Source organism: Sarcophilus harrisii, chromosome 4 (genome assembly GCF_902635505.1).
Source record: "Sarcophilus harrisii chromosome 4, mSarHar1.11, whole genome shotgun sequence".
Classification (NCBI taxonomy): domain Eukaryota; kingdom Metazoa; phylum Chordata; class Mammalia; order Dasyuromorphia; family Dasyuridae; genus Sarcophilus; species Sarcophilus harrisii.
This window is the reverse complement of record NC_045429.1, coordinates 68,543,617-68,557,819: the sequence shown is the minus strand read 5'-3', so window position 1 is coordinate 68,557,819 and position 14,203 is coordinate 68,543,617. Positions and strand designations below refer to the sequence as shown.

Sequence of the window (14,203 nt, the reverse complement as noted above, 5' to 3'; positions counted from 1 at the left end):
TATTATTTCTTGTTGTATTATTGAGCTATTTTCTGTTTAGCTCACTCTAATTTTTGGCAGTTAGCGCCTGGTTTAGATTTTCCACTATTTTCAGGTATCAATTTTTCTTATTTTTTTTCCTTCCCAGTTATTCTATTTTGCATCCTGTATGATTTGTTCTTAAGTATTCTTACAATTCTCTGGCCAAAGCACTTTTTTCCCCTGAAATTTTAACTGGAATTGTACAGCTGATCTCTTCATCTAGGTCTCTTAATTTCTTCTTAATATTTGGTGTGTTAGCACACTTTGCAGCCTGTGTTGAAAGGTTGAAATGATCTACATTTGGGTCCTGCTCCTACACTCCTAAATGGTGTAGGTCTTAAGCATGGTAAAAATTTAGATCCTCTTTAACAGGACTCCAGTACTGCTTCCTCTTGCCATAGGGCTCTAGGTTGTCTCCCCCTATATTATGCGTTAACTGACTGGGCTCTTGCCATGGGGCTTTATGGTTACCTGATCTTTTTTCCTAGAGCTCTTCTTTCACCATTGAGGTTGGCCACATCTACCTTTATTTTAGACACCAGATATATAGGGCCTCTGTTGTTGCTCAGGGGCAACTCTGAGCTTTGCTTTAGAACTGTCCCAGCTTATTTTCTTCACCATTCTTAAGAGTATTCTGGTGGTATCTCTCTGTATCTTTGGTTTGGATAGAGGAATCTACCATTTGATTTTCCTTATTTCAGCAGTTAATGACACATTTTTAGGTTTCATTGTGGTAATTACAGAAGGTCTAGGCTCCTCTAGGCATGCCATCACTTTCCCACAATTCCCCCAATATATTTTTTTTAAAATCATTTTTGTTGTACATGGTTTTCCCTACCAAGCTCCAACCATTAGCATTCCTGACACTGTTTTTTTAAAAATTGCTTTTAAATTTACATAAATTGGTGCTAAGTGAAATGAGCAGAACCAAGAGAACATTGTACATGGCTGTGATGACTGCATTAGCACCCTGGAGACCTTAGAATCAGCCAGAGTCAGGATAAGCAAAAGTCCTTGTCTTTAGAGGTAGGATTGAATTGGATGGAAGCAGAATCTCTGCGACCTCCTTCTTCCTCGTCCACCACCAAAGTGACCCTGGCTAGTCTTACTCCACGCTCTAGTCCCTCCTACAATCCTCTGTATACACCAATTATTGAGCCAGCACAGGATAGTATGAAGGGCCATTTTCCAAGCATATGCCCATAGAGTATTGTCCAATCAGTAGTTAGCCTTAAGTGCTCGAACAGTCCTTGGTGCCACAACTCAAGAGTTTCAGCCCTTTACACATGGCAACAACAAGATTATGTGATGATCAATTGTGATGGATGTGGCTCTTCTCAACAATGAGGTGAGATTCAAGGCAGTTCTAACAGACTTGTGATGAAAAGTGACAACCCATCCAAAGAGAGAACTATGGAGACTAATGTGGATCAAAGCATAGTATTTTTACCTTTGTGGTTTGTTTGTTTGATTTTTTTTTCCCCTTTCTTTTTCTCCCTCTTTTGATTTGATTTTTTTGCATAGTATGATGAATATGGAAATAATGTTTAGAACTGCACATGTTTAATCAATATTGGATTGCTTGCTATCTTGGAGGAAGAAAGAGGGATAGGGTAGGAAAGGGAGAAAAATTTGGAACACAAAAGTTTTGCCAAGGTGAATGTTGAAAACTATCTTTGCATGTATTTGGAAAAATAAAGTATTATTAAATTTTTAAAAATTCTTTTAAATGGACAACTTTTGTTTTATAGCATCTAAATTTCATCTTATATCCTTCCCAGAGAACTTTTCTTTATAACAAAAAAGATCTGCTTTGCTCATTTATTTATTTTTTTAGGAGAAGGGCAGAGAACTTTGTTTCTTGCTCCATTCCCCATAGCCTCCAAATCAGGAAAACTAACCAATACACTGAAAAATATCTGACAATACATGCATGGTCCCATACCTATAGACTACCCACCTCTAAAGGAATGGAGGGAGGTGTTTTTTTCATATCTTTTCAATGGAGTCAGGCTTGCTTTTAGTACTTATAAAACAATACCTTTCAATTGTTTTGTAGTTATTCTTTTCATTTACGTCACTATACTCATCAAGCATACTGTTTCCTCAACTCTGCTTACTTCATTTTGCATTAATTTATGTTAAATCTTTTCATGTGTGGGTGTTGAATGTTGTGTTTATTATTAATTGTAGACAGTGGGTCCTTTTTTTTTCCTGGTGACAAGAGAAGATAAGAGGGACTTGGAAGAGTAGAAGAAAGAAGCATATTGAAAATTTTTATGATATAAAAACTAAAGTGACAATCAAAAGTAAATAAAACATAAGTCAATGAATTTTGTGCATCTGTCTAAATAAGAAAAAAATTTTTTTTTTTACTTTCACTAACCTCTAACTGAAATCTAGTATTTTTGTCAATGATTAAATAACCTTCATTTTCTACTTCATTTTGAGATATCTTTACCTTGAAATAAATCTTTTCCTTTGAAGTCAAGTATCTTGGAAATCTTGGAAAAAAGAGTTCCATTTGAGGAAATTTGGGGGATACTGCCAGCAGAACAATATGCATTTTCCTTTACAATAAAACTTATCTCCAATCTTTAGTGTGTCTTCATTATTCCCCACTTTTCTGACAAAAATCTTTAGGATAATTTGATGTTTTGGGGAGTAATGTCCCCTTATTGTTCAGCAAAAATAAATGCTGGATTCTTTCCATTGTTCTTTGTGATTTTATTGGTAGTTATTGTCTTTTATAAGGAGAATGTCAAGCACATTATAGGACTGAGTTTCCCCAAATCCTTGGTCACTCTTGGATTTTTGCCCTAATAAGATCCTTCCTTTAGCTTCTGACTAAATAGACAACAGCACTGCATACTGGTTATCAAAATGAGTCAAATTCTTGCAATGGGTCTGTTGTCCTGTTCACTCTTTTTTACTTGCAGCCCATCCATATTCAAAGGCTAGTCTGCCATCATTGCCGACAAGTTGCCCTCAATCTCTCTTTCCTAGAGAGCAAGTTCTCTAAGGAGAGAGACTTTTTGCCTGGCATATTATAGGTGGTAAATACATGATTTCTGATGGAATGCTTAATAATAGTACTATATTTGGTAAAGGTTCTTAGAATTCTAAAGATATTGTGATATGAAGTATAATTGCACTTTCACTTACATGTTTCGTAGTGGAGATAGTAGACAATTCTAGATCCTGTGAATAAACTATTTCTTCAGTAAGTATACTGTGATTTAGGCTCCCAGGCTGCCCCTGAGCTGTAGTTCCAGATGGTACAGGTTCAGCAGATGGACTGCCTAATTCTTCTGGGATAGAACTTTCACTGTTTAGATTAGAGCAAGAAGGTGCTAGAGACTCCTCTTCACTAGCTGTTTCTGTAAAGGGGAAAAAGAATATATGAGAAAAATACAAGTTTAACAAAAACGATTAGCCCCAATTTTTCTTCTTACTATTTATATTTGCATGAATAAAAGCATAATATAGAAAAGCTGAAATGAACATTTATTAGCTTAAGAGTGTCAGGTGAAGTTATATTAAAGACATTTCATGATACTTTAACGCACTTGTTTTTGAATGTAACAGGCATCCTACTTACTTAACTAAACAGATAGTATGTGAAATAGAACTAGAAATTTTAATAAGACACTTTCTAAATTCTAAAGCCCTATTCTTTCTACTGCTGGGTTCTCTTATCTCCTTATCAATAGGTCTTTCCTGCACATACAGTTAGACAACTACCCAAATTCAATTTAAACATTTATTAAATATCTATTTTGTACAAATGCAAAGAATGGGGAATACAAAACCAAAAAGGAAATAATTGTAACTGTTTCCAATTTATTCCATGACACCCTACACACACACACACACACACACACACAACACAAAACTAAACACAAAGTAACTAATGAAGGGAGAGAATGCTTAGAACTCTATTGTCTTCTTATCCAAACATTTTTAATACCTGATGAAATGTCAAAGTTTTGTGAGTTGCTGATATTCAATCCATTTAAAAGTCAAAGAAGTTTTCAGAGTCTATTTTACATATTAATGTCCTGCTTCATCAATTATCTAATCGTAGAGTAAGCACCAAGCCTTGTGCCTTGTTTTAATAAGGGAGGAAGGAATGGAATTTTATATACTTCTGCTTGACTGAAAATAATTTATGAATGCACTTTCTTTTCCACTTTCCACAATTCATACCAATGCAATATTCTATCTAATAAATATTTAAAGACTTAAATTTAAAGGATTGTATAATTTCTACTTTGCAAATCTTAAAAGTACTCTATCATTTCAACACTTTGAAAGCAGCTGCTTTCAAAGTACACTGAAAAGAGGAATGAAGATAGAGTTACAAGATCTGGGTATGCATCCTGCCAATTAATGTTTGTGTGAACTTAGAAGAATCTCTAAAATTTCCTGGATTGCAGATGTCTCATCCTTAAAAAAAAAAACAGTAGAGGGGACTGGACTGGATAATTAAGATGGCCTTTAAGATCCAAAACATTATATTTTAAAGACGAAATCCAGGAAGTTTTATTTAGATTGATGAATGTAACATTAAAGAACTTTAGCCATGTATGGTCATTTATAGTCCACTCTACTTCCTTTCAAATGCTTAAGGTTAAATGAATTACTTAAATATGGGCAAATTATATCAGTATCAAAAGATTTTAAGGGTATGGTAACTATAATGTCGATATACTTAGTTATTTAATAGTCCTTAAGGATTTATTAGACTTCCTTTTTTAAACAATAAGGATCATCACAATTGTTCAAGTATAATTTTATAAAAGAACTATGCTTTGTAGGGGAAAAGTCTTAAATGTTTTTCTTTCCTGACTAATTATCTTATTATACTATATGAATGAAAAGTATACTTTTGGACATTTATGCCATTTATTTGATGATAATATGGAATTTTTCATATTTTATTTATATCATTAAATGCTAGTAATTTTAAATGAATGAGAAACATTGCTGATAAGATGTGACTGATGAACCTAAAATGTTATACTTGAAAATCTCAGTTCTTACTGTTTTTTCTCCAACAGCTTTTAGCAGTTTGTAAAAAGAAATCAATTCCTGATTTATGGAGGACCCAATAAGGCTTAAGTAAAAAAACTGCTGTTAATTTGTTCCTTAAATATTTCCTAATTCACCTATTATAGTTCAATATGAATCTAAGAACCAGCTCTATTACAGGTTGTTATAATAGCATTTCCCTCTCAGTTCCTCTTGAATCTCCTCAAACCTCTCAGAAAGAAAGCCAGCCTTGCTTTTAATAGAACAAATCCAAAAGGCCTAAAAAAGACTGGGAGATAATTGAAGTTTATTAATCACTGGGGTCATCATCACATCTATACTTTAGGAAAATCTCTTTGGCAGATATACTGTCCAGATGGACCGGATTGGAGAGAGATCTGATTCAGAGACACCAATTTAGAAGAGTATACAGCCTAGGTGAGAGATGGTGATAGCTTTACCTAAAGTGATAGCTCTGTCAGTGAAGAGGATTAATGTAAATGATATAGGAAAAAAATTACAAGAAAAAAAGCAGGAAGGGAAAGTGGGAAGACAGAGAGACAGATAAACATAGTAATGACATTTAGGTTATAACTTGAATGACTAAAAGTATAATCGCGCCCTCAATAGTAAAAGGAAAGTTAGAAAGAAGGAAGTCTTATAGGAGAAGACATAGTGAATTTTGTTTTGAACATGTTGAGTTTGAAATATCTATGGGACATACTATTTGAAATGTCTAAAAAACTGTTGGTATATAAGACTGGAGTCTGGAAAAGTGAGTAAAGTGAAATAAATAGCTCTGGGATTTTCTCAACAAAGATGATAACTGAACTGTGAAGAACTTATGAGATCACCACATGAAAAATTATATAGAGAACCTTGGTGGCCACACAGAGTGAGTGAATATGATATAGATGATGATTCCAGGAAAAAAAGATTGAGGAGGCATGATCAAATAATTAAGAGAACCACCAAGAACCATGTAAGGAAAATTCAGGGAAGAGAGAGATTGTCTTTCAAAAAGAAAGACGATCACAAAGAGGTTATTACATATGGCAAGATCGATCACTGGAAACTTTGGAGTAGTTTCGGTTCAATGATTAAGTCATCAGCTAGACAGCAGAGGGTTTAGTGAAAGGAAAAATAGAAGCATTAATTGTCAAGAGTTTTTTCAAGGAATTTAGATGAGGTGAGGAAGAAAGAGATATAAAATATACAGCAGGCATAGCTGGGTCTATAAAGGTTTTTTTTTTTTAAGTATAGTGGAAAGGAACAGTATCTATTAAACACTTACTATATGCCAGGTGCTGAACTAGGCTTTATATAAATATCTCATCTGAAAAGAAGAGGTAGCAGCAGAGATTATAGATTGGAAAGACAGTGTGGGAATAATGGTGAGAACAATTTGCTGAATGTAAGAGAGGAAAGAATCCAGGTTTCATAAGCAGATGGGCTATGTCAGATCACATACTAAAGGAGATAGTAGTAGAGGTCACATCAAAAGGATAAGAGCTGAAAAAGGGAGAAGAAAAAGCTCTTGGAGAGGGACTCAATATTTTTTGGTGAAATCTGAGGTAAAGTTCTTGGAGAGTGGGGAAGAGTGAGTAGCATGGGAAGTTTAAGGGAAAGAAAAAAGGTTTATAACAACTGCTACAGTCAGTGGGACATGCAATCATATAATCAAATAAGCAGCACGAGCAGGATTTCCTTACTATAGTAATGGCTTAGCTGAAATTAAGCAGCATAAACAAAAAACATAAACAACCAACAACTTCCTACCAAACACCAAATAAAAGGAGCATTTATATATATACCAAAGAATAAATGTACATGAAAAACAAAATATCTCTTTTAAGTATTTGTGTGCTTTTCTCCTTAAGCACATAAGAATTTCCACTTATAATTTTCACTGTTTTGCTGATCATGTTTTCCTTTTTTCTCCATTAGAGGTTGAATAATGGTTCAAAGACTATCTTTTCTTTCTTTATTTTTGACAATATATCACTTAACTTTCCTCTTGTACCTTCCCCACATAAATTTGGGGGGGTGGGGGGGTGGGGAGGAAAGGATAAAAGAAAAAGCAAAACACCTTCATAACATGCAATCAAACACATTCCCATAGTCTAAAACTAGTGTTTCATGCCATACATCCAGTTCCTCACTGTAAAGAAGATAGCAAGCTTCTACAATCAGTCCACTAGGAGAATCGTTGGTCATTTCACTGATTAGGTTTCTTGAGTCACTCATGACAATGTTGTTATTATAGAAATGCTGTTCTCAGACTCTGCTTATTTCACTATTATCAGCTAGTATAATACTTCTCAGAAGTCTCTCTGAAACATATAATTTCTTCATTATTAAATTTTTCAGCTGTGTCCAACTCTTCATGACCCCATTTGGGGTTTTCTTTGCAATGATACTAGAGTGGTTTGCCATTTTCTTCTCCAGTTCATTTTACAGATGAGAAAACTGAGGTAAACAGGGTTAAGTGACTTGTCCAGAGTCACAAAGCTAGTTAAGTTTCTGAGGATGGAAGCTGAGTTTTCCTGAATCCAAGCTTGACATTTTAGCCACTGGGTCCCCTGGCTGCCTCTTATTATTTATTATTTTTTTATTATTTTATTCTTATTTTTTTCTTATTATTATTATTATTTCTTATTATGCCGCAATAACATTCCGTTACATTTGAATATATGTTGTTCAGTCATTACCCAAATTATACATACTTCCTTAGGTCCTAGTTCTTTGCTATCACAAAAAGAGCTAGCATAAATTTATAATGGCCCCAGACAAACAGATTTTCTGATTCCCTCCTGTTGTTCAGTAATACCTGAGCAGGAGTGAGGGAGGATAATTAAGAGCTAGAATGTGGCAACAAGGGTAAATGGAGTAACAGAAAAAGGGAATAAAGTGAATAGAGGAGAGTGTCAAGCTGAACTTGTGTACCAAGGGACTGGGACTAGGAAAAGGGAAGCATGAAGCAGGACCAGATGTGATGATGTAGGACAGGTTCATACTCTTCCCAGGAGAAGTTTATCACCTACTCTCCCCCAAGGCCATCTTTCATCTCTTCAGCCTTGGACTGGAGGCTGGAGAGTGGAGCACCAAACATCCCACTCTTTAGAAAGGGTACAGACTAGATTCAGCTCCCTCCACTTGGCATCTGCTACTCCCTGCTCCCTGTCCCCCATATCTTTTTCTCTATGAGGTAAATCCTCAGTCCTTCATCTAGGGTCTGACCTTGTGGGTGCCCAATAAATGTATACTAGATTGGATTAGGGATTTGAGATCAAGGTAAGAATCCAAGAGTGTTAAAGGAATGAAGCAAATGAAGAAGCACACAAACCCCAGCCTGTAAGCAGATAAAAGAAATACAGCGTTCCTGATCAGATGGCAAATAGTTAGAATAGAGAAGCAGATATGTACAAGTTACTCCTGGAACAAGGGTCTGTAGGGGGTAGAAAGGGATGGCATCTTTACAAAGGAATAGGAATGCCTTTTATTTTCAGTCAAAAAAGAAAGACAGAATGGATAATGAGTTTTGAGGACTACAGGAAGGGATATGAGGAAATGCAAATCAGATGGCTTCAATTTTTCCAAGGATTATTCAGTAAGTTCTCGAGAATGAGGGCCACAAATGAAAATTACAATGAGTCAAAGAGAATGAAATGTGAGTTTTGCAGTAATTAAAGTTTTTTGCTTTTTTGTTTTGGGGCAATTGAGGGTGAAGTGAGTGACTTGCCCAGGTCACACAGCTAGACATAGTAATACTAGTCTTAGATTAGCTTTGAACTCAGGTCCTCCTAAATTCAAGGTTGGTGTTCTATCCACTACATCACTGCACCCAGGAATTAAAAGTTTTAAAGATTATATATTATACAATGTTTAGGTCATGTATTTTAAAATTATCATTTTAAAAACATTTTTAGCACATGACTTGAGAAATGGCTGAATCAATTAATGTAATGGAATATTAACATATGTAAGGGTCAGAGGATAAAGGTCATGTTCAGTGCAACAAGCTGAAATGCTTGAGAGTCCCGGAAGTAACTTCTGTGTGAAAAAAAGAGACTGAAGTTTGGGCGGGAACTCTAGCCAAATTGAGATGGCTTCTTAACGGGAGTGTCTTCTTGTCTGATTGGCTGTGCACGTGACCTCACAGACCCTATTTAAGCTCTCTTTAACCTGGTGTTCACCTGGCAGTAGCTGGGAGGTTAGAGACAGGTTGTGAACATGTGGATCTCTCGTTTACCTGGGAGTCAACAAGAGGTCAGGGCAGGATGTGAACAAGTGAATAAAAAGACTTTGAGTTTGCCCATGGCTGTTCTTGAGCGCACTACCAGTACTTAAACCACAGTTCATACAAAACTGTGGCCAGAGATCTCTGAAGACCTCAGAAGGAGGTAAGCTGGGTAAAATTGGTTTATATACTGCAAAAGACAGTGACCAGAGGTTTCTCTGAGGGCCTGGCAATTAGGAGAAGCTGGCAATGTAAAATGCACAGTACTAGGATGTTCACAAATGAAGTGAATGCCCAGGGTTAAGCATTGTCTAACTATACTCAAATAAATGACAAAAGGGATAGTTTTGGAAAAACTTGGGAAGATCTATATGAAGTGAGTAGAACTAGAACAATTTAGATAATAACACTGCTGAAAAGTCAAATTCAGAAAAACTTAAAACTCTAATCAATGCAATGACCAACCACAATACCAGAAGACTAATGAAGAAGCTATCAATCTTCTGATAGAAGGCTGGTAAATTTTTGGATATTGTCTGATCAATGTGAAAATTTGTTCTGCTTGACATTGCATTTCTATTAGAAGGATTTGGTTTTTCCTTTTCTTTGAACTGAAGAGGGGTAAGGAGAAAATAAAAGTTTAACAGGATTATTTATAATTACATCAATCATTTGCTAATAATCTTGTAGTCTAGCATTCAATTTTTAAAAATTTCCATTCCCAAGAATAATATTAGCATTACCTTTTTGCTCTCTTCCCTCATCTTCCAGATCTTTCTTGGGTGTTTTAGATTTCATAAGCTCTTTGTCCCATGCTGCCAAAGCTTGTTTTTCCATTCGACGAATCTCAGCTTCTTCTGCATCTAAACGTCGTTTCCACTCGAGCAGTTCCTCTGCATGCTGTCGCCTTTGCATCAATTTCTGCTCTCGTTTAGTAAGAAACCTATGGTCACATTATGAACAATGAGAAAACAAGACAAGAGAAATATATAGCCAGAAGTCCTGTGAATATTCTATCTTATCATAAAGCTGTGCAGACAGAACATTGATAAAAATTCTTTTTGAAAGTTGTTTCAATGTAATAGGTTCCAGGGATTAAATATTCAGAAAATAAGAAACTTTACTCATAAGTTTTTAAAACCAATATGCAAAGGCAAATGAAATAAATATGAATAGGTATCACAAGACAAAAATTATAATATCTGGGTAGCCATGCCTGTTAATGCTAGCACTTTAGTGTTACATTCATCTTTCATATTTGCTTCTTTTCCATTTAGAAAAAAAAAATTCTGTAATCAAATCTCTAACTTAAAAAAGAAAAACAAAAATGTGCTCCTCAGTGACTTAGTGCTCACTTAAATTACCTGGGAATGTGTTTACAGAGAATAATTTACCTGGTTTTGATGTTTTTTAAGATTCTGCATCTCAAATACTTTATAGAATTGGCATATTTATGCATTTTTATTCTCAAGTAAAAAATGTGTATAGCTGCTCAGTCAAAACAAAACAAAACAACCCACAAGAAATCAAACATGCTTTTTGTCTATGCTACACTTCTTTAAAATTCAGCCTAATTTTGCTTCAGATTGAGTTTTGTTCATTTAATCTTTTGAAAATCTCAGATGATCTATCAATTTTTTAACACTGGGAGAATCCTCAGAACTAAAGTTATCTGTCCTTTTTGTCATGTGTACTTTAGTTAAGTCAGACATGTTTTTTTAGTTTGTTTACAATTACAAAGGGATGTACCAAGTACCTTAAATTTCTGAAGCCAGCCAAAATTTTAAACTCAAATGGTACATCACTTTATCCCTAGCTCCAAAAGATTAAGAAAAGTTAATAAAAATTCAACAGTTAAAAAAATTATAATAAATCTCATCACAAGTAGATGCCACAACCATCTAAAAAAGGTAAGATAATCAGATTTCTGGTCACAGCTTTATAGTGGTTATAAGGTAATTTAAATGCACAAGAGCAACTGTATTTGTCACACCCTTTGTTTAGAATAAGTAACATATCAGATTAATATAGCAATATTGAAAATAAAATCCATGGGAAACCTACAAGTCGCCAGGATGTTAAAAAAACTGAACAGAGCATGCTCTATCAAAGAGTGCACTGAGAAAGGTGCAAAGTTACCTGACCAACTGGTTGTAGATATACAGCTGGAATTTGGGATGGAGGTTGGGAAAACAGACACTGAGAGAGGCCCAGTGATGAGACGTAAAGACAGAGAAGAAGTAGTGAACAGGAGAGCAGTGTCTACAAAATAAGGAGGAAGAGTTTAAAACCAAGAGAACAAAGAGGCAGAAAGAACGAAAGGGAAAGCAAAAGATCTGAATGAGGAACTTTTAATATGCTTTTAGGTAACATATCTAGTTAAAACTTGCTATATTTTGTAACAAAGGAACTAAACATATATAATAAAAATGAATTCTGAATATGTACTAATTCTTATTTTGATACTTAGTTATCTAAATTTTTTCACACTGGGAAAATCTGAATACTATAGTCATTTATCCTTTAGTTATTATTATTATTATTATTATTATTATTATTATTTTGATAAATTAATTTAACCAGTTATGAGAAAAGTGGGTAATAGGTAAATCATCCTACAGAAATTTTTCATCCTTTTTTAATGAAAATTAAAAATAACTATTATGACTTTGGACCAACATTTAACTATTACTTTATAAGAGTACATAATCATACATTCTAGACTTGACTAAGAAAACAGACTGCAACTATATTAACTTGAACACACCACTTAACTTTAAAGTAATAAAATGATTAAGAAAAATTATCCTCTACTGGAAAAAAACTTTTAAAATATTATATGATGCTTATTATATCTTTTATTTTCTGTTAGATTTAGTCTAAGGTATTTACCTTAATTCTTAATATGGGACTATTTAAAATTCAAGAACAGTGTTTGGAATGTAACAAGCCAAAATTTTTGAAGCTACAGCTAGGAATAAATTGAGTAAATTGTTTCTATAGATTACCTACTCAATGAACAATGTTACTTTTAAAGTAAGGAAGAAAACTCATTATGTTAAAAATCACAGAAGAAAGAATAAGCCCAACCCAATTGTTTCTCTCTTTTTTATAGCACACAATTTATCACAATATTTTATGGGCAAAGGTTTGGATTCTATGGCAATAGTTTGCTAATTCTCTTTGACAGAGCACGCTCCTGTTCACACACACACAACAACAACAATAACTTGCATGTCAAGACAACTTTTACTGCCTTGGAGGGGCAAGGAAAAGTAACACATTGTCAAAAAAGTGAGAAAATCTAAGTGTAAATCCAGCATTCTCCCTTCGATTTTAAAGTAAAGGGCTCTTCTAACTTATTTTTCTTTATTATTTTGGTTTTTTTAAAGAGCACAGAGTACTTTAATATTTATCATCTGTTCTACAAAGGGATGCAAGAGACAATTTTACATGTCGCTTTCAAGTAATTTGGCATATTCCCTTCCCCTTCCATTATCACAAAACATCTTAGGGAATACCATTCTGCTGGATTGCTTTGATTTTCTGCACTAAGGGATTTGAGGGAACACATTCTTGCCAAGTTCCATTTTAAAAAGTATGCCTTCCTTGCCATTCTTTGTCAATCTACAATAAATTTCTTCTTGTGCCAATCATTAAAGTACTACTGTACTTGGCAAAAGGTTCCAAAGATCTATTTATAACATAAATATCACCAACCCTCTTAAATGCACAACTGCTAAATACATGCAAGACCTAGTATAAAAAAGTAACAAAACAGTATTGGAACATGTATAACAAAACTGTAAAGGTATTATTTACATTTCTTTTAATCTATCTTGATAATAAAGGGCAGTGATTTCTTACAATTAGCACAGGTGGTGGTAACTAACTTCCCTTTTAAAAAAAAAAAAAAGACTTAAAGATTAGATAATCTCAGTAGATCTAACTTTCTGGAAAAGAAGAACAAAATAATATATGAATTTAAAATAAAATACAGTGTAATAAATAAAACAAAACAAAACATCCATAAATTGAGTATTGGAGTTAGGTTGGAAAGGAAATTTCTTTGCTTTAAAAAATACAGGTACAACTTTAAAGACACCCGTTGAAATTTGAGCAAAGCAAGCTTAGGGACAAATATAACAAAGTACTACAGAGTGGATAAGCTCTGGGAATTTATTATTCCAAGCCATGATATAAACAAGAAAAATTTTAAAAGGGTTTGGGCAAATTTGTGAATGGCAGTCATAAATATTTACTGGATCATAACTAGCTTTGGGGAGAATAATCAAGCCCTCCAGCAAGGCCTCTACTTGCAACAGAACATTAGACTTAGATGAACCACTGCTGAACTCCAATTTGGCAATTTCTATTTTTCTATGAACATAGAAATTATAGTTACTTGTTACATATTTTTCTAAATAATGGCCCAGTATGAATCATATTACTGTTAACTTTGGTACTCAGCTGCTGATAATATCTAGTACTTTTCTAAATCAACAAATATTATCTTGATGGACTAGCTGTCCCTAATTAAGATATGTCAAGTTGCCATGTGCTTAAAGACCTTTCCAGAATCATGGACTGTTGAGCTAGAAGGTATTCCACTACATTTCCCTCACTTTTCACATGAAAAAACCAATGTCCAAAAGCTGAAATCATCAGCTTACATTCAAGGCACTAGTAAATGATAGTCTGGGTTTGAATCCTACATCTTGACACTTTGGGCCCAGTTCTATACATACTTGCTAATGTGCTTAGGTATGACATCTTAATCAACACTGTAGCAAATTTCTCATTCAAAAAGGACTTTACTAAGTCCTTAACACTGTATCAGAAGCAGTCAGAGAAGCTAGGATTGCAGCTGTTTTGTTATTAATAAGCCTTCTGTCTGTCTAACAGATT

At 34.2% G+C, this 14,203-nt stretch overlaps 1 protein-coding gene across 3 annotated transcripts in view; it reads right to left on the bottom strand.

Moving 5' to 3' along the window:
* CEP350 (centrosomal protein 350) overlaps positions 1-14,203 on the bottom strand; it is a 166,676-nt gene that overhangs the window by 31,616 nt on the left and 120,857 nt on the right. For 2 of the 3 annotated variants that reach the window (XM_031936976.1, XM_031936977.1), the window contains exons 28-30: positions 11,435-11,557; positions 10,039-10,238; positions 3,187-3,401 (exon numbers count right to left, since the gene is read on the bottom strand). In XM_031936976.1, the coding sequence (XP_031792836.1) occupies positions 3,187-3,401; positions 10,039-10,238; positions 11,435-11,557 (538 nt within the window). The remainder of the gene's footprint in view (positions 1-3,186; positions 3,402-10,038; positions 10,239-11,434; positions 11,558-14,203) is intronic. The other variant, XM_031936978.1, reaches the window with a different exon arrangement.